The sequence below is a fragment of the Metopolophium dirhodum genome, chromosome 1 (assembly GCF_019925205.1).
Source record: "Metopolophium dirhodum isolate CAU chromosome 1, ASM1992520v1, whole genome shotgun sequence".
Lineage (NCBI taxonomy): Eukaryota > Metazoa > Arthropoda > Insecta > Hemiptera > Aphididae > Metopolophium > Metopolophium dirhodum.
This window is the reverse complement of record NC_083560.1, coordinates 67,892,367-67,914,796: the sequence shown is the minus strand read 5'-3', so window position 1 is coordinate 67,914,796 and position 22,430 is coordinate 67,892,367. Positions and strand designations below refer to the sequence as shown.

General features: G+C 24.1%; 1 protein-coding gene across 2 annotated transcripts; it reads left to right on the top strand.

Annotated features, from left to right (window-relative positions):
- The first annotated feature begins 1,781 nt into the window (after nucleotides 1-1,781).
- Nucleotides 1,782-21,980, top strand: LOC132934947 (dihydroxyacetone phosphate acyltransferase). Of its 2 annotated transcripts, XM_061001379.1 has the most exons (15): nucleotides 1,783-2,020; nucleotides 2,200-2,392; nucleotides 3,239-3,415; nucleotides 3,791-3,920; nucleotides 5,656-5,862; nucleotides 6,558-6,709; nucleotides 8,738-8,901; nucleotides 8,991-9,157; nucleotides 10,554-10,682; nucleotides 11,516-11,659; nucleotides 15,422-15,507; nucleotides 15,622-15,744; nucleotides 15,811-15,965; nucleotides 21,082-21,143; nucleotides 21,636-21,980. In XM_061001379.1, coding segments are annotated over exons 1-15 (1,938 nt in total). In that variant the 5' UTR covers nucleotides 1,783-2,018; the 3' UTR covers nucleotides 21,683-21,980. The 2 variants fall into 2 exon arrangements, with proteins under 2 accessions (XP_060857363.1, XP_060857362.1); XM_061001380.1 differs by lacking the exons at nucleotides 21,082-21,143; nucleotides 21,636-21,980 and adding an exon at nucleotides 16,155-16,402 and having other exon boundaries at nucleotides 1,782-2,020.
- The last annotated feature ends 450 nt before the right edge of the window (nucleotides 21,981-22,430 follow it).

Sequence of the window (22,430 nt, the reverse complement as noted above, 5' to 3'; positions counted from 1 at the left end):
AGTAAAAAAGCTTAAAATATCCACTTTGACTATGGTTTTTTAGCCAAAAATAAAAACTGACTGTACCTACTTTTGGAAATAATTTGAAAAAAAAACTTACGGGGAAAAACATGATTTTTAACGCAATACCATTCTATGAAAAAATCAATTTTTCATTTTCGTTACAATTCAAAAATGACTAGGTATACTTAGTAATTCAGTATATGTGTATCTAGTACTGTAGTGTACAAATTGAAAATTATTAAAAATATTTATATTAGCGTTTACCTATTAAACATTTTATATTCTTCAAAATATTTTGGCACTTTTTATCGTATACGATATATTTATAAATAGCTGAAGTATAGATAATAGTCCATCTACAATTCTACAATGTTCTGTGTAATTTCGTATGTTTTTTTTAAACTTTTTAAATTTTTCGAAAACAGGTGTACCTAATATTAGGTAAGTCCTTTATGCAGTAAAAAAAACTCAAATGAAATTCAAGGTCATACGATCGAATTGTTTTATGTTACTTTATCGTAGAGCACACTATATATTTAATTTATTTTATTATAATAGATTAATGTACCTTTATGATTTAAGAAAACGTGTCACCCGCAAAATCATGTTGTCTCCGTCTTACAAGTGCGCAACATACCAAATTTTACGCTCAGCAGATTACGTTTAGCTCCGTTAGTTTAAAAATTAGAGTGAATTGACCTCTTATAAAATTTAAAGGTAAGAGTATTATTTAGGCAATGTCATAATAAATTGTAATTTTATTATATTTCAATTTTAAAGCGAGTTATGAGTATTTTCAGATGTATAATCAATTTAAAATTTTAAAATAATTATAACTCGCTTTAAAATTAAAATATATAATAAAAACCTTATGACATTGCCCATATACTTACCTTTAAATTTTATAACAGGTCAATTCACTCTAATTTTTAAACTAACGGAGCTAAACGTGATTTGTTGAGTGTACAATTTGGTATGTAAGTTACGCACTTGTAAGACGAAGACGCACAACCACGGGTGCTACGTCCTCTTGAGGATGCGATATAACTATATAAGGATATTGAAATAGGTACCAATATATTTTATAAACGTGAACCTAATACCCAGGTTAACCAGGTGCTCTAAATTCTCTTAAGTCCTAATGACCAGCATACCTATAATTTAAATGTACCTAATCCCTAGTCCCTAATCCCTCATACACAACCCATGATAACAAATTAGAAAGATAAAATATTATAATAGTCAAGGTGGATATATATATCTTATAACATATACTATGGATGGAACTACAGCGTATGATTTTGTTGCCGATTTAGCGACGAGTCACCGAATTAGAGGGTCGATAAGCGCATGCGCGACGCGACTTCTCGCATATGTATCCATAGATACCTATAATTGTACCTATGGATAATTATGCGAGGAGTTGCATTGCGCTTGCGCACATTGATCACCTAATTCGATGACTAGTCGCTATATCGGCAACGTTTTTTTCGTTGGCTTCATCCCAAGGTGTCTATCAATACACCTTACTCCATCCATAGCACGGACTAAGGGCCCGTTTTACAAACATAGTTTAAACCTCGGTTACGCCTAACCCACTGATTTCACCAGCCGAATTCGGTGGTTTAACGATTGTAAAACGGGCCCTAAGATCTTAGTCCGTAATCCATAGTAATAATATATGATCTAAGATTTATATAAATTTTTATAATTTTTATCCACTTTGATAATAATATTATGATTATGTTATCATTGCTTACAACGAAAGATAACATTAAATAATATTATATAATAACAAATTGCTTCTACACATTATCGAGCCGGTAAATGGATTAGCTTTTGTTTTTGTGTATACTTTTAATTTTTACTGTTATTTGTAAGCCAGCGTCAAAGACTGACTAAATAACTAGTAGAAATACATATTAATTAATAAACATATTTTATATACACCGAATTATATTTCACTGGAGAATTTAGATATATATTATAATATACATTAAATAGGTACTCTAAAAATGTAAGTTTGTTAATATTACCTATTTAAAACACTGTAGTTTTAATACCTCACATTTCAATTTGTACTTTTATTCTATTTAAGTAAATAAAACCTTTTAGTATTGGCCTGTACCTAATACTATGTTGACTTTAATATTTATGGTTTTATATTTTATTGAACTACCTACGCTTTATTTTTAGGGGCGATTTAATGGATTGTTTAGATTACAATTTATTCGTAAATATTTTAACGTCGTTAAAGAGTAAAAGTGACTTAAAATGGACATTCAAACCCTTGAATACTGGACAAGTTGCTAACTCACAAGGAAAACATCTAACAAATTATGAAAAAAAAAAAATACTAGAACAAAATATAAAATTAACAATTCTGATGGTTTGTAATATTATAAATTATTTATCTTTCGATATGTCTATATTATAATATATTATATTCTCTAAAGATTAACTTGTTTTACTATTCATATTTATCTTGCTTATATCATCTAAATGTGATGTGTTTGTACATATTGATAAAGGAAATTCAAATTATTATTTTGTTGTAAATTTGAATAGTTATATACTTAAATTATTTATATTGACACTTGACATAGATTAATGATCTATTATAAGACATTTTCTGGATAACTGGACATTATAAAATTGTGTTTGAATTAAGAATCAGTTACTGGTCAGTTTGTTTTTAATCGTAATGGATTTTTGGGCAGTGCACGGAATAATAATATATCATGGCCAAAGGCACCATTTAGTGGGAGGGGGGGGGGGTTGAATATAAAGTACAACCTCTAATTTTTCTACATATTATTAATGTGCCTTAACATTAATAAACTTGCCGATGCATAAAAGTTAAAATATATTATGAAAACCATAATTGTATAGACATATTATATAAACAAATATGTATAGAGCCATAGAGGTAATACACATTGTACTTAGATCTTATTTTGGATGGTATATTATTGGGATGCTTGACATAAGCTATTTCTAACTCCAACTTTCCAATTTTCCTAATTCGTTAAAGTATTAAATATACCCAACCCTTCAACCCGATACATGTGCCATAGTTATGTCATTTATTTAGTATGATAATAAAAAAATGGCCTGAAAATGAAAACAATTGGCCTGCTTAAATTTTGGCACCCTTATTAAAATCTCAAATGGCTCCATTGATCATAGCCACTGATTTTAGCTCTTTATACCTAATTATGTTGTTAATTTGTAGGTAATACCAATAAACAGTATTGGTTTAGACTATGCTACAAACAAAGCAATGGAAATACTTGAAGATCTCCAGAGTATTAAAAAAAATACAACTATTAGAATGATGGGATTCGTTTTAATTAAAATTCTGAAATCAAAACTCCAAGGTTTATATATAAATGAACAAAAACTGATAATGGTAATGTTACCTATGTTAAATAATATTTATTATTTATTATATAATTAAATTGTATGCTGTTATAAATAATTTTAAGACAATTTAACAATTATTAAAAGAATAAAGTGTAAATAAAAAATTAAATTGTAAAATTAAGTTCTTAATTCTTGGTAGGTTAGGTACCTATTATATAAGTAACATTTAAAAGGTTAACAAATTCATTAAGTAAAAAAAAAATATTTATATATATATAAAATTTATTTAAAAATTAAATGTACCTAATTTATGAATAGGATATCAAAAATAATTAATAAATGTTTAATTATAAATTATTAAGCTTGAACAAAATAGTGCAAGTATTTAATTGTATGATTACTTATTTTGAAAACGTAATAGATGAAATCCAACTTTAACAAAACTCCAGTGATATTTGTTCCAAGTCATAGAAGTTACCAAGATTTTATATTAATGGCATTCATATGTTTCAATTATAATATTGATATTCCATATGTTGCTGCAGCAATGGGTATTTTACAATAATTATACATTAGAAAAGTAGAATTGTTGTTTGTAATATAATTTTTATGAGCTTACTTTTTTTTTATCCATTGAATGTTTGTGATTATTGCACATATATGTAAAACTGGCATAAACAGGGATTGGCAACTCAAAGTGACTGTTAAGTCAAAAATTGAAATCATAAGTTTTAAATTTGTTCTATGGATAACTAATTAAATTAAATAGGTGGATATTAAAGTATTAATTTATAAAAAAAAAATATAATTTTATTTTAAGAACAATTAAATATTTGAAAGTTAAATATTTACTTAATTATATTTTCAAATTAAAACAATAATAAAAATAAACCAAAAATGTATAATTTAATAACGATAATTAATTATGTTTACTATGAAAATAATACCTATGCATTATAATTAAAAATATATAATGCAACAATTTTAATGTTACATAATAAAAAATAAAATATAATGATACCTATTTAAATTTATATTAGTTTTAAAACAGTTAAAAATATAATATATTATTATGTTCAATGTACATATTAAAATAAGAAATTCTTAAAAAATGAAGATAGAAGTTACAAAACAATAAAAGATACTTAATTTATATAAATAATGAAATGTTAACTTGAGAAGTGATATATTAAATAAATATGGCACATACAATTACATAAGTTTTATTTACAAGATAGTATACACTATGAATTTACTATATAGCAATTATAATTAAGAATTTATTTCTATAAATTAATTTTAAAATCTAAATGTTTTTCAATGTAATTTGTAAATAATTTTAAAAATGTTAGTCAAATATTAAAAACATTTTTTATCTCATCCAGAATTTAATCTTTGAAAACAGGGTTTATACCTTTGAGAATTATTTTGAGCATAAAATCGAAACTTATATTATTTATTAGACTAAACGACTAAACTACAGAATAATACAAAATTTTTGAGTTACTGATTTGTTGTTATAGATTTTAACACATTTACTCATAAGTTTTAAATATTTAAATAGTCTTAATTTCTTATAAAGTCTTGTAAAGATTTATATCTTGAAAATTGGAGTTAAAAAATTATATTTTAACACACAAAAATATATTTAAACTTTTAAGAAAAAAATGTGAAACAAATAACTCAATGTTTTGAAATGTAATGTGTTAGAAATAAAATACTACATATTGTAATGTAGATAGTTGTTGATATATTTTCTAAATTAAAATTTACTAAGCTTAATATATTTTTAGTTCATAATCTCTTAGTCATTAAATTACAACAATTTCAAAAGATAGTTGCCTATCCCTGTACTAGAAATAATCTGTCTTACGAATTATAAATTATTAATATAGGTATTTGAAAATTATATAATTGATAATATGTCAACAGTATAATATTAAATTAAATCATAATAATTTTTTATAAGTAAAACTTATTACTACAGTTTTGACAGATAAGTAATGTTTTATTGATTAAAACTTAATTATAAAATTGGTACATAAGTTTTTTTTAGTTATTTATTGTGTATTTTTTCACTTTTTTTATTTGTTATATGGTCAAAGTACTGTGATGAAATAAAAAATAACTATATATTATTATTTTGCATGTAATGTTTTATTGGCAGTATATTAATTATATTTATGCTTATTTTTGTTATTTATATTGTTATCTTACTACATACTGAAAATCATTAAAATATAATTAATACTTAAAAAATTAATTAAATATATTTTTTTTTCATAGATTTTAAAAATATGAAAATAATGGGGAATGTGTTGAAACAATGCGGTGCTTTTTTCTTGCATCGAGGAACAAATGCACAAGACATTATATACCGATCAGTGTTATATACTTATGTCAAACACTTGATAACTTATGAAAGTTCGCCATTACAATTTTTTATTGAAGGTACACGCAGTCGGTCTAATAAGTCTATTCATCCAAAGCTAGGTAAAATTGTACAACATTATTTTTAAATATGTATGTAGTGTATGTAATTATTCTCTTGTTTAGTTGCTTTTATAAGGTCTATACAGTGGAACCTCGATTATCCGGGGTAATGATGGGGAGGGGGTCACACGGATAAATGAAAATCACGGTTAATCGAGACTTTTTATAATAATGAAATTTTTATTTAATTTTAATTAGAAATACATAGGTACAATTTTATAATAATGAAATTTAAAAAATTTGATTCAATTATAATTAGAAATATGTATACATAATATACATACAATAATTTTATACAACAAGTTATTAGGGCTTAAAATATGAAGTTATCAGTCTTTGTTTTTTTTGGTTTGAAATAATTTTCCTTACTTCACTTCTAATTTTTCTTAAGCCAATAATGTCATGGAAGTCAAAATCGATGTACAATATTGCTTATCTTCATATTATTATCGTCAAAAATGGCATTAATATAATTGTCGATATTGTGTATTATGTAATATAAAATGTTCGATTATAACTACATATATATCTACAGTCCATACTTATTTTTAAATTTTTGGAAGAGTGAGCACGGTTAATCGCAAACACGGATAATCGAGGTTCTACTGTAATTCTAAATTTAATTTGTTCAAAAAAAATCGCTTAAAGAAGAATTCTGATTTAAAAATTTCTTTAAAGTTTTATAATATTTTCAGGGATACTTAAGTGTATTGTAAATGTTTTATTAAAAAATGAAGTTGAAGATATCATATTTGTTCCAATATCAATTAATTATGACCGTCTACTTGAGGACAAATTATTTAGTTATGAACTTCTAGGAATTCCTAAACCCAAAGAAACAACGTTGGTATGTAGTATATAAATGTATTTATATATTTATTTACATTCTAAATGTTCAATCTTAATTGAAATTTTTCTTGCACAGTTTTTTAGAAATTAAACTACATACTCTGTCTCAAAAGAGAATAATCAGTTGGCCAACTGATTTTTGTCAGTGATACTTATCTCCCACTAATAACTCCGGTGTTAGTGTGAGTAAGTGGTTCTCGAAATATCAATCGCATCATTCACAATTATCAAAAAGTGATTGTTCTCTTTTGAGACAGTGTGTAGTCTTCTATACAAATCTTTCTTCTTTAAAATTCTTTTAGAAAAATACAATGATTTTTATTGTTTTTTTTTTTTAGATTTTATCAATTTTGGTTTTATTTTACTAATTTAGGTTATGTAAGCATATGGTCTAATATAAGCACTGTAGTGTATATGTTACAACAAGTCAAGATCAGTCACTACTATTTAAATTAATTAAGAGCTATAAAGTTTTTAAAACTATATTTATATTTATTATACAGTTTGGACACAATACTGTATTTAACCAGTTTTAAAAATAATTATTATAAGAATGAAGAAATGTACTAATCTACAGATTATCTCATTGAATTTTCTCAAAAGGCAACTTAAGTTTCTCAATGTCTGGTTATTTATCTGAAGTACAGAGTATAATGTATTACTTATTTTCTATTACTCTATAACTGAGTCACAATGGATGATAAACATTAGTCAATATTTAAACTGATTATAATAAACACAATTTAATGAATAAACCTAAATAAAGTCCCTGGAAAATTAAATTAATTTTAAATTCCAATTTAAGTGTTGTTTTGTATAACTGAAAGACATAAATCAAGAATTTTTTTCAGGGGGATTAGAATTAATTGTTAACAAATTTTTTCTGAAAATGATTTGTTAGTAAAAATGTCGTTATTATTTAAAAAAAATTTTTTCGGTTGCTGGGGTGGTCTAATTCTTTAACCCTCTCCTGGATATGATACTGCATAAGACATAGAAGTAAACATAATATGTAATAAAATTAAACGTATATTTAATTTTTGTTTTGAAGGAATTTATGATAAGTTTTTATTAAATTTTATTTATTCTTATAAAATATACAACAAATTCCTTCAAACCATAAAAATGCTATAAAAATCAAAAACTGTTAAAAAAAATGCCAAGTATAAATTTTATTTTTCACTTCGTTGATGTATGGAGCAACATTTTAGAAAATTCAGAAATGCAATTTGTATTAAAATCCTCGGCCTAATATATAAATAATAGTTATTTTTGGTGACGTAGTGATGCCGAGGGGAGTGGACTGTCAGCCGAACCAAAATCTATATAAAATCTTAAACGCCCAATACGAACAATTTTTCACACTCACGTTATGATACGAAAATACAAAATATTTATTATTTATATTTATACCGATTTTATTTTAAATATAACAAATTATTTTTGATAAGTGGCCTACCGTGAAAGTCCCCAGTATCTCTCCGGCCCAGTCTGCCCTGCTATTAGTTATATTTTATATTAATACATATTTTATGTTAATACCTTAACCACACAATTACATGTATAATAAATGTACTTACAAGAATTTCAATAACACTTACATAACGTGTACATTGACAAGAATAGGTTTTGACATTTTATATTTATTTCTACATTGGTAAATATTATATGGTAAAAGATAAAGATTTATTCAGCATCAATTTAAATGTTGAAAATAAATCTTTAGATGTAACTATTATATGTACATTCTTATTTGGTAGTGTAGGAAAAATAATTGAAGCATTATGACTTGTTATATTTATAAAAAAAAAAGCTAAAATATTATTTTGAACCCGGGAGTATAGAAACTGATTTTCTAGTTCCTAATGCAAGGACATAATAAATATGAGTATAGTTTTTACATTTTAAAATAAATCAATTTTATTTACTTTTTAAAAACTGTAAGTGTATTGATTAAAATTGGATTTGATAATATACATGTAATAAATCGTACTAAAATATAATATAAATAACAATTTTTTTTTAGGGATTAATAAATAGCATTAAAAATATGGATGACCAATATGGAAATATTTATATTAATTTTGCTTCTCCCTTTTCACTTCAAAAATATATTAAAGATATTAATGCAAATGGAAGAAATAATGAAAATAATATTATATCAGCTCTTGCTCATGAAATTGTTTATAGGTAAATTGTATACAAGATTGCAAGCAACAAAATAATGTAATACAATAAATGCATGTAAATGTATAATAATAAAATATTTTAATTTTTAGGCAACAACATAATATGATTTTATCATACTTCAACATTTTATCAGTTGCACTGATTTATAACTTATCTAAAAATATGACTGAAGCTATTCATTTAGATGAAATAATAAATCAAATAAGTTGGATAAGTACACTATTTAAAAAATGCGGGGCTCAAATTGAAGTGCAAGGTAAATTACAATATAATACAATATTGTATGTATTAATTATACATTTTTACACTTGTAATATATTAAATACCTATTCAATGACATTATATACTGTAATATAGTACACTACTGATTGATAAAAAAATAATACATTTTGTAGGGTTAATATACAAAATTCTAAATTAACTTTAATTTTACAAAACTGGTAATTATTTAATTACTCCTAAGGATCAGTGTAAAATTATAGTTAGGCACTTTTCAATATAAACATAACAATTGAATAACAAATGTATTTTATTTTAAATAAAACGTTTTTCTTAATCAAATAAAACCCATTAATTTAGGAAAAAAATTGTACATATAATAACTTATTTTCTTATGATTAAAGTATTTTTAAAAATAATTTGTATAAAAAATGTATTTCATATTTTTTTGTTTAACTGCAGAAACAAATTTCAAAAAATTTAAGAGGCAATTCAATGCGCTATTTATTTTCTCTCTCTTGTCTAACATAACGTAATTGTGATAATCATAACAAATTTTGTATTCATAACTTTAATATAGGAATGATTTATTGAATATATAAATGATCAAACTTAAAGTTAAGTGCATTATCTGTGTTTGTATGTTGGCTTTTTTGTGATATTTCAAAATTGTTATGCAAGTTATGGGTATTACAATCTAAAAATTCTCTTAGAAAAATTGAAATATTGTTAAAAATCCGAGGTAAAGCACAAAATGTTCTTAATCTTAAGATTAATAACAGGTAAATTTACTCAAATATTAAAGATAATACAGTTTTTTTTGCTGTATGCACATTTTCTATGTTGCACCTAGGCTGACACCCTTTTAAAACATATCCAAACTTAACTCTGAATCTTTTAAGGGCTATCCTCTTTTCATACTAGTGTATGAGGTCAAACCCGCCTCATCACTATGAGACTGAAGTATATTTAATATAGGATATAGGATATATCTTCACTGCCATTTATAAATGCATCTCTACATCTCTCCATCTCTCTCAATCTTGAAAAATACTGCCACAGTTAATTGTCCAGTTGTACGTTATTATATATTATACTTATACGTAATCATATTGTCGTGTTATTATTCATTTATACTAACACTAAAGTCATTAGTCCATCAAGCTTCACTTTCAACAAATATAAATAAAACTTCAAAGTTGTTTCTTAAAAATATCTATTGAACTTTCATGCCTCCCATGAAATGTTGTCCTGCCTACCCTAGGGCTATCTGGGGTTATCCACTCCCCCCAGTTTGAGAACCACTCTTTTAACTTAATGAAGTTATCTTTATATATATTAACTACAATTAATTAATTAATATATTACATTGGCAATAATACAAAAATATATATTTTAAATTATATTAAAATGCAAATAACAATATGTTTCAGATATTGATATTACTAGTAGAATTATTGACACTATTCAACTGCATAAACACTTTGTAACATTAAAGGATAATATAATACATTTTCAAAAAAACTATTCGAAACACAACATTTATCCAATTGAGTTATCAGGTAAAAATCAATACATACTATTTTATAATATAATAAAACTATACAATTACTTTTAAACTTAAACATTATTTTCCTTAACATAAATAAATAAATTGTATAGTATTTGTATTTTCTGAAATTATTATATTACTTGTAGATTTTATTCCAAAAATTAATTTTTACAAACAATTTTTTCTATTATTCATATTAAACTTATTATATGATTACGGTAATTTAAAATATAATTAGTATAATGTGTAAGTGTTTTTTTTTTATATTAATATAAAATACTTTTAGATTTTGAGGGTGATACATCAATATAATTGGTTTTATAATGAAGTCTTATTGGATAAATAAAATCTCATTAAGTTGCATATAAGTATCTATTAGCTAAATTGGAAATTAGACAAATATTAGACAAATCTTCACCATTTTTTGATCGATTAAATATAACTAAGAATCTGAATAAATAATTCTAATCGACAAAAATAAAAATAAATACATTTTTCAGACTTTAAACACTTGTATATTATATAAAATAAATATATTTACTATGTTGAAAAAACAATTTTATTAATTCCTACTTTATATGTAAATGAGTATGTATGTAAATCATGAGTCATGACAAATTTTAAAACTGTCTATTGTACATTCTTAACTATTATCTTCTGGGTTGCATAAACAATTTATTAAATTTAAAGGTTCACTAAAAATGTAATGGACCAATTATGGGCCACTAAATCTTGTTAAAGGGACCACTACCTCACTATTAATTCATTAAATGTTTGGTGCAACCCGGCATATATGTTATTATTTATAAATTTATTAAAATATCAAATTATTTTATTTTTTAGAGAATATAAATTTTAAAACTGAGTTGTTTGATTATGCATTCCCATTGATTTTAAATCAACTTTACGTCAATCCTTCATTACATTTCATTATAAATATTGCATTTATAATTATAATTTCAAAATGTCAAATAATTTGGAAAAATGGTAAGTGATGATATGATATATTATTATTTTATTCAAACTTTTAAATAAATAGATTTTATTAAATAACCATGTAACAGTTTTAAAAAAATTTAGAATAAACAAGAATATGTTTTAAACATTTTAATTTGTTTAGTCTATTTAAGTTTATTTAAGTCTACTTAACCCGACCTAACATATATGCAAACATAAAACATTAGACATTGTCACGTAAACCACAACTTTGTATGCAAAACAATGCACTGGAATTTTTTTGGCCGTATTTTTGCTTAGATATCTATAAAGGGAAAAACCAACTAAAAATGTTTTGTTTTTTTTTTATCTCTATACAGTGTGTAATCACTAATTGAAAACACTCAATATCTTTGAGTAGGGCCATGCAATTTGAATTCTGTTTTCTATTTGGTTGTTATGACATAAAAATACACTTTTTGATGGCCTATGAATTTTTTAACTTAATTAGAGTTTCGCATGCGAAATACAACTTTTTTTTCTTAAATGACAACCACCTATTTTAACTACTAATTTTTTAATGCATTTTGGTAGTTGAACCAACTTTCTAAGTCCAAAATTGACCAAGTTACAGCCAATCAATAAATGCGCAATTTTCAGTTTTTTTCATTGTCATTCTGAAAATAATTATTCTAAAAATTTTTAGGATTAACATTTTTATTACTATTAATTTAGACGATATTTAAACGTTCGGTATTATAATTTTCACTTTAATTTGTGAACTATGAATAACTTAAAGCAAGTCAAATTAAGTTAAAAAAATTCATAGGCCATCAAAAAGTATATTTTTATGTCATAACAACCAAATAGAAAACAGAATTCAAATTGCATTGCCCTACTCAAAGATATTGAGTGTTCTCAATTAGCGATTACACACTGTATGTATCTATATAAATAAAAAAGAATGTTGCTTATTTCCGCACTCGTAATCTTGATAACTACTCTTCCGATTCACTTGAAATTTGATATTTAGGCTTGATATTTCACAGAAAAGAATACATTAAAATAAAAATACAATAAACCTCATAAAATCATTGATACTTCTGACTGAACTCTTAAATTTTCCCATTAGATGCAAGATATGTTATATATTTTAATATTTTATATATTCTTAATAAAAATCTTAATATCTCCCATTAAATACATGATATTTGATATTAAAAACAAGATATCTCTCATTTGAGGATTGATATTTCACAGATAACATACATTTCTCATAAAATGTCTTAATCTATGTCATTTCCCATTAGAGCAGGGATGGAAAATAAGTGGCACGCGAGAAATTTTTGATAGCACCCTCAAGATTTTCATGTGTCTTTATAGTCTATATATATATAAATATATACCTTGAAAGCAACAGCACATGTTAACCAGACATAAAATAATCTTTCAAGTAATATAAAGTAAAATGTTTCTAATAATCAATAAAAGTTGTATTTTTTAGTAATTTTTTTATACATTATTATCATTCATTTTTTATTTATATTTGTAAAAATGCTCTGTGTTAACAAATATAATTTATGGCACGACTGAATTTTTTTTTAATTGAGTCATAAATTGACACATTGAACAAATCCTATTAAACTAATTTTCCCATCAAATCCTAGACATTTTTCATAAATTCCGTGACATTTCCCTTTGATGAATCAATATATCCTAGAACAGAGTACATTTTCTATAAATAATCTTTGAACTATCCCTCAAAAAGATAGGGTAAATCTCAAAATACTTTAATACGTTCAATGAAACTCTTGAAATTTCCCTTTAAATTCAAGATATATTCTAAAAAATTATAATCTCTAATATAATTCTAGACAATTCTTAGTAAATTTTATTTTATATTGTATGATATTTTCCATTAGAAGATTGATATTTGACAAAAAAGCATAAAACTCCAATAAAATTCTGCCATTTCTACAACACATACTATTACGCTCATCTTTAAATTGTAATGCTTAGCAATTAATACATTCAAACAATTTATCGTTCATGAGACCAATCGAAATCCGATAATCATCATTATAAATAATAGTAGGATTATAATAAAATGCTTGATTTATCAAATTTTTTTTAGCTTTTTTAGATTGTTATTCAGTTTACTACTTATGTATTATCTACTCGTATTTCAATGTCATCATTGATTTCATTCTTAAAATCAATTTTTACTTGATGAACCTCTTCCAATATTTTTATTCTTTTACCCATTGATTTGTGTTGAAAATGTGTTGTAGTTCAACCTTAAAACGCATATACAATTTCAAGACTTAATTTCTGTCTTAAACTTTTGGGTCAACAAAATAATAACATATTATTATACTTAACAACTGTCAGTCATTAAATTTAAACTATAAAATCCTATTCATAGATAATTGAGTGATGGCCCAGGCGAAGACCGGGTAACTATAACCTCAGCTAGTAACAAATAAATGTAATGCTTATTATTTACACATATACTTTATGTCTTTATATCTAAATCAATAAATTACTGTTTAGGAAAAATGCTTTTATGATATAGAATAAAGTTTCTACTTAAAATTAATTTATTGTTTTAGAATAATATTAACTACATTCTATATAATACTAGACCAACCAGCCACCAAATCGTATAACTAAAATCTCTGTGCATATATTATTATACAACTTAACCTTGTATGCATTTATAATAAAGGCAATCGATTATTTCAATTTTAATTAATTTTTAAATCAAATAAATTGGATGTTAATTGTATAATAATCAAGCCTAGGCAAGTTAATTCAATTTTTTAACTCAGTTAAGTTCACTATTTTTTTTTTTTTTCATTTACATTAAAAATAAATAATAGACGTTTTGAACATATCAACTAAATTAAAAATCAAATTAACAAATACCATCGACTTAATTTAATTGAAAAAAAAAATGCATGGGAATCTTGGGTACCTAACTATTGTCTGTGTTAATTTCTAATAAAATGTAAGTACTAAGTAGCAAATGAATAAATAATGGAGACAAAATAAAAGTTTATATGTAACCCATCATGGCAACTGACTGGCAAGTACTATGTAATAAAAATAAATAAATAAATAAATAAATACCTAATAAACAAGACAAAAATCAGTTTGAATGTTTAATATATTATATTAGGTATATAAGATACCTAGTAAATATATCTATATATATCTATATGATTATACAATAATATTAATATATAAATTGAAATAACCACAATTTATGATAATCTTATTGATAACTAGTAAGTATATATGAGTGTATAGGATATAAGTATAAGTGAGTAAGGTATGATGAATGTAATTTGTCGATTCGTAGCTATTCATTTATATGGGCAACTCATTTTTCCTAATTCCCCAATATTTGTAGAAATTAATAATTACTATTTATTATTTAATATAATAAATAAGTTTTTATTGATAAATATAAATACAAAATTATTGAAAATTATAATTTTTTTTCTACTAGGTTATATTTTCTATATTCTACAAACTTATGAATTATGGTTATTAGAAACGATAACAAAATACTAATTTAAATAAAATATTTTACTGGGTAGGATGAAAATTCAAAATTAACTTGGTTGAAAATGTAAAATAAATTAGAAGTTGATTTTAAGTTAATATAGAGGCAAATGAGTTAAATAGTTAAATTAATTAAAATATCAAACTAATAAGTTAAGTTAATTTAAGTTAATTTTTAATGAATTGCTAATGTCCAACTTTGATTATAATAAAATTGATAGTGCAATATTTGCTTTATTTTAGACATCTTGGACCTAGAGGGAAAGTTTTTTTTATTAAGAAGATTATTTGAGTTTGAGTTTGTATTTTTTCATGGCTGTCAGAAAGAAGTGAGTGTGATAATTTTGCATATGTATTTATTAATATTTCCCCCCCCTACAATCCTATGAACTAGACTTCATACTTACTTCATACATCTAATTGAACTTTTTTTTTTTTTGTAGGATTTTAAACATAGTGTTTCAATTTATCTTCATACTAATGAAAAAGAAAAAGAACTACTTCGTTATTTAACTATTAATCCTTATGTAATATGCTATCGACTGATCTATAGTTGTTTGATAAACGTAACTAATTTTACAGTACTTTCAATTAATTAAAATAAATTTTATTAAATGTAATGTAATTTTTAGGCTCCTCAAAAAATAATTTCAGAGGAATTTATTTATAAATCAATTCATATGAAAGTTGAAGAATTGCACTCACATCCCTACGGATTAATTAAAGATGTAATCCAATCTGCTTTAAATGGGCTTCATAAAATGGAAATAATTAAAAAATATAAAAAGTAAGATATTATAAAATTATTTTAGGATAAGAATATATATTTTTATTTTATGATGCATAAATATTGTAGACATAATATATGTACATTTTAATGATTTATGATTATTAGTGTAGTTAGATGGCTAGAGATAGGTTTTTAGATAAGGTTTTACTTTGTTTATATTCTGAATGGAGCTATATTGATTTTTAGGGTTCCGTTAAGGTAAAACGGGACCCTGTTACTAAGGCTCCGCTGTCTGTCCGTCTGTCACCAGGCTGTATCTCATGAACCACGAAAGTTGAAATTTTCACAGATTATGTATTTCTGTTTCCGCTATAATAACAAATACTAAAAATCCTAGAATATGTAATATAAGCAGTGTTGCCAAAATGATTATAGCTGATGATGGTACGGAACCATTTGTGCGAGAGTCCGACTCGCAGGTCGGTTTTTTTGTGTCTAAATATTATTTTTACAGCAGAGAAAATACCTAATTAAGTGGAAAACTCCCAGTAATTTTCAATGTATTGGGCAAAAACTAAAACAGTTATAGAAAAAACTGGAATAGGTCTATATGTATTAGTTTTAAAATATATAATGATCAAAATATTTTGAGCTTTTTATAAACCTTTAAAAATGTAATAAAAGGTTTCTTAAATTGTTATAACAACAATAAAAACATAGTGACTATTGTTTTTATAGGAATTTAAAGATCACATTTTGACAAAATTCATCAAAATCACAACAATTATTTTGTAGTTAAAATTCTTTAACGTGATGTAGTTTATTTTTATAATTGTATTATAATATAGCCTAGACAATAAATTAGAAATTTATTAATTTGATACTCACTTTAAATATGAAATTATATTTTTGAAGTTAAGACTTTTGTTACATTTAAAAATTAAAATTTTAGATTCTGAGCAGAGCAATGAACGTATGATTTTACAATGATGTGTGGTTTTTTTTTAATTTTTAATTAAATTTAAAATTTAAAATTATTTTTATTTTTGTGTCATCACTGTTTGGGGCAGTAACACTGCCTTGATTTTCTTCAACAGTACCTTGTTCGATGGGATAGTAAATCTAGTTGGTGCATTTAAAATAGTTGGTCAAAATTTAAAATTCCCAATCGTTTTCCAATGTGCCGGGAAAAACAACATAAATATTAAGTAGAAACACAATTTTACACAAAAGCGGTTTACTACAAAATCGTTTTTTGTGTAACTTTAAAAAAATTACCTTATGTACATTCAATTTTCACTGGTTGTTTATATTAGCATTTTCTATACACAATTAAACTTTCAAGATATTTTGATTTGTTTTGACCTGTTTATATGGACAATTTTAAATTAAATTAATATAGTTTTATTTGTTGGGCCAAAAAGCATGAAAATGTAATACAAAGCTCCTGATCTATTGTTACAATAGTAGTTAAAAAATATTAAAAATACATAGGCACAATTTTTTTTTGTAATCATATAAAGTTTGAATTTTAACAAAATTTATCAATATAATTATTTTGTAGTTAAAAATTTATAAAATATCCAATTTTTATAGCTAAGGATTACAAATTATAAACCAGGTTCCACTTTAGTAGTTCATATTATAACTAAAATATCTAAAAATATATAAACACAGTTATTTTTGTAGTTGTTTGGAGTTCAAGTTTGGACGAAATTAGACATTTAAATAAAGAAGTTTTGTGTTTTAATTTAAAATATTATTCGTGGGTACTTAATACTTCTAAAGTATACGATTATATACAAATAATATTAATTCAACTTACTGGCTTCTGTATTAATAATAATAATATAAATATAATTTACAATATCCTTGGCTGAAAACCGTCTTCGCTCAGAATCGTTTTTCTTATATAATCTATTATATCATGAATTTAAATTTAACACCATCCATTACAGTGACCCATTTGCTACCTATACTGTATAGCAGAGCAACACCCACTTGACCGCTTTTTTTTAAATACAAGTATTCAAATACTTTACAATACTGTTAAATAAATAAATAAATAAAAATAAAAAAGACTTACAGCATAACCCTGTCTACAGGATGTGCATTCCTGTATTGCAGTGACTGCAATAATTGATATATTCCAGTGGTTTTGGTGAATATTGGTATTTTTATATTTATAAAAATGAGAATATTTACCGATGTATGTTGATAATTTAACATGTACAGCAGGTATTTTTTGAATGCTGGGTATCCTTATAAAATAAAAATTAGAGTTCTTTTGCATTTTAGATTCTGAGCAGTGTTATGAATGACTGTAAAATCAATACATTCATTGTCCGCTCAGTTATGTTTATTATTATTATATAAGGTAATAGGAAAATAGGTATACATGAATTTTTTGACAAAATCGATTATCTTATTTTGTTGTACCTTATTCAAAATGAATAACTGCAAATACTTGAATAGTTGAATGTACACTAAGTTTCTATATTAGTCTTGTTAAAGATACTATTAAAATTGTATTAAAATACAGATACAAATACATACATTCAGAAAGTATTTAAAATCCATTTAAGAAAAAGTATTTAAGAGCAAATACAAATACTTGCCATGTACTTAAACACGTATGAAATACTTTTTTCTTTTTACTTAATAAATGTCTGTTTGCAAAATTAATTTTGTAATTACTAATTTAAAATAGTGTAATGCAACTAGGTATTATTAGAACTTTTTGTACCTCCTTCTTAAATGTTAACTGAAAAATAAAAATAAATATAACTTGTTTTATAATAATTTTGTATGTAACACATACATTACAGTGACTTACTCAATCACAGAGTATATTCAACATCTACTGTACAGTAGAGCTGTTACCTTCTTTCCGACTTTTTTCAATTTACTGTTCTAAAAATATGTATTTTATTAGAAAATGCGGGTCTTGAATATGTAATGGTGGACGAGCATTATAAACATTAACAATTATTAAAGAAAAAACTAATATGAATCAGTAAATACAATCCATGTAGGGCTCTAGCCACCTCTAAAAATGGTCCAGCTCACTCGCCAAAAAATTTAACTGAATGTCACATGTTATTTTTATAATAGTTAAATTTATTAATTTTATCAATCATTTTTTAATCATGTTTATTGTTTTCTATAATTATTTCAATAAAATACCAAGTCTTAAATATTGAATAGAAATAAAGATAGTTGCCCCAAACCTTTGTCTAAAATTCCAGTGAATCAAATTTTCTGCTCAAATACCTAATATAAATACAATTGTGACTCGCAAAATCTTTGTGTGAGTACCACTTTCAAATGAAAATTTTTAAAATTTTAATGCGTGTCTAACATTTAATAATATACCTACTCTAAAAGTTTCAAGTTTCAAGTAAGAACAATATTTTTAAATTACCACAAAATAAATAAAATCATTATTCTTGGTTTTAATATGTAAATTTGTTCAAATTTGAACGGTTTTTATATATTTTCTACATTTTTTTGTTACAGAATAAACTACTAACGTGGAACCTTGTTTTAAATTTTCAATCCTTAGCTATTAAAGTTTAATATTTTTAGCTACAGAATAATTTTGTATATTTTCAATTTGATAAATGTTGTCAAAATCTGAACTTGAAATGCTTATAAAAAAATCTCGCCTAAGTATTTTTAATATTTTTTGAACTGTAAGAATATGTGAGGAGCTTTGTATTAAGTTTTTAAGCTTTCTTTTTGACCCAACAAATACAATTTTATAGACATTTATTGAAAAAGAAAACTAAAACATTGAAAAAATAGAACATTAAAACAATAGTTCAAAACCAGTCAAAATATTTTATAGAAAATTATAAAATAAACATATGGTGTGAATTTCAAGTATCTACGGTTATTTGTTCTTGAATTATGACAAAAGAAAACGTTCTATGAGAAATAGAGTGAATATCCAATGTTGTAAAAATTTAAACTTCAAACACTCATTTTGACTTTCCTGTAGACATTTCTTTTGATAGACAAACAAAATGAGGTATATTCTATTGAATTTTTAAATTTTAGATATATAAACAAACATTTTTATGAATTTCTTACTCGAAATAATTTTAAAGTTTTTGTGTTTTTACAAAATTTGTCAAAATTCAAACTTCAAATACTCATAAAAAATAATTATTTATTTACACTCAACTTTTGTTTAAATTTCCACTTACAACAACTTATGAGAAACCTTGTATTACACTTTTAAGTTATTTGACCAAGCAAAAAATGTTTTATAGCAAAAAAACTAATGTTTAACATAGGTAAATATTTTTTCAAAATTGTATGGCTTATAAGAAATATTAATATAAATATTAAGTGAAATTTTTTTTTAGACTTACCCTAAAAACCAAAATGGATTTTTTCGTAAACTTTTTAAACTTGTACTTTAAATTCTTCTAACTAGTCAAGAAAATAAGATTTATAATTATTATAAGATAATTAAAAATGTATTTTAAATAAATTAATGTAATTGATTTTTCACTGTTATTTCTTCACTATATTTTTCTGGAAAACCTGGAAAAGTCAAAGAATTTTATGCAAAAAGAGTGGCAACCCTATTCGTGAATTTCAAAATTCTTTTGTGACTGAGTATGAGTACCTCTTTCAAATTCAAATTTTGGAAAATTATTTCTTACTGCCGCCCTACATGCGATATGAAAGTACCATGAAAATGTCAAGTCTATCATAGTTTAGACTTTACTTTGAGTCAGTCTGGACACTTCTGATTACCTATATACATATATATATAGATAAATACTAGTGTGTTGGCGATGAGGTGGTGTGGGGGTATAGTTCCTGCGGGTCACTTAACATTTGATTATTCTAGCCCCTAAAAATTCAACTAAATGTCTGCCTATGGTTCTTCATACCTCAATTTCAACATAATAAGATAGAAAAAAAATTATAATATTGTGCCATCTTAAACATATAATAATTATATCTATAAACGTTTTTATCTTTGTATAAAACTGATATAATATTATACCTGTCAACTACTCTTGTATGTTCACAGCATTATTTGTGTTACTTATAGTTAGTTATTACTTATTATCTACCTGTTACTTGTCTTCTCATATAAATAATACACTTTTGTTATTATGTAAATAAATAATTTGTTTTTTTTTTTTTGCAGAAACGATACAATATTGTATGAAATAAATAGAACTATTATAATGGAGTTAGTTCAAATATTTGGTAAGATTTTTGAGGAAACAACTGTTAATTATTTAGTTTTATATTGCCTTAATTAAATATTAAAAATATTTTATACTTATATTATTCAATATAATATACCTAGACACCTCTGACACCTAGACATTATCATACATGTAATATTTTAAATCACTTAGATAAAAATAGTATAAATTGTGGTTCTTCAATTTTCAAAATATTTAAAGTACCTTCAACCTTAAAATTCATAATCATTTGTTTAAAAGCCTCTCTGAAATTTAAAATTTTTCTCAGAAATTGGAAAATTGAGTTCCCATTTTAATAAAATATAGAAGATATTAATTATTTAAATTGAAATAATTGTCGCATTGTAGGAATATCGCATTTTAACTACTATTTATAGCTTAAATATAATATGTTTAATGATATCAAAACATATACAATATCATATCCTCTCTGTAATTAACATGAAATCTTAACATAATATTATTTATATTTTATTTATTTTGTTTCTAGATAATATTATATCAAATGGGAACAATTTATTGAAATCAAACATTTAACCTAAGATATTAGATGATATTAAACGTAGATACCTATAACTAATTATTATAATTAAATTCTACCTATTAGCTATTAAGTATGGATACTTATGTTTTTTTCTCAGAAATTTTAATTTTCAAACATTTGTATGATCTAATTATTATAATTATTTATTATTATTTTATTTTTTTTTTTGTAGCTGCATATTATAACATATTATAACTACAAGTATACTTAACTAGGTATAAACATGAATTATCAATATAATAAAATAGTATGCGTTTTATGGATGCCGACGTAATAAATGTTAGAAAGTATAATAAATGCTAAATTAATTATTTTATTTTATTTGTTTTTGCTTAAGAACTAAGTACTCCTATTAAGGTTTTCCTACAAAATAATAAATAACGTTTCAAACTCATAACCAGCCATTTCCTAGTGCAGAAAACAAGAAACCACTGCACTAGTTTTACTATTCCTTAGTTCCTGACATCCTAGTCAATAATATAATAGTCCAATTTCTGAAGAATTTAAGAGAACATCAGCTCAAAATGTTTTTCTCTCAAGACCTATGTGCAACAGATTAAGTGCATTCATGTAAAATTATTTTTTTTAATTATTCAGTTATCTTATATTAAATTTACCCAATACAATAATGATAGATAATATTTTTGAGAGTTTTTATTTAATTATTAATTGACTTTATATTAAATTAATTTTTATTAGATAATATACAATCTATGCCAAAGGCATAATAAGAATATGTGC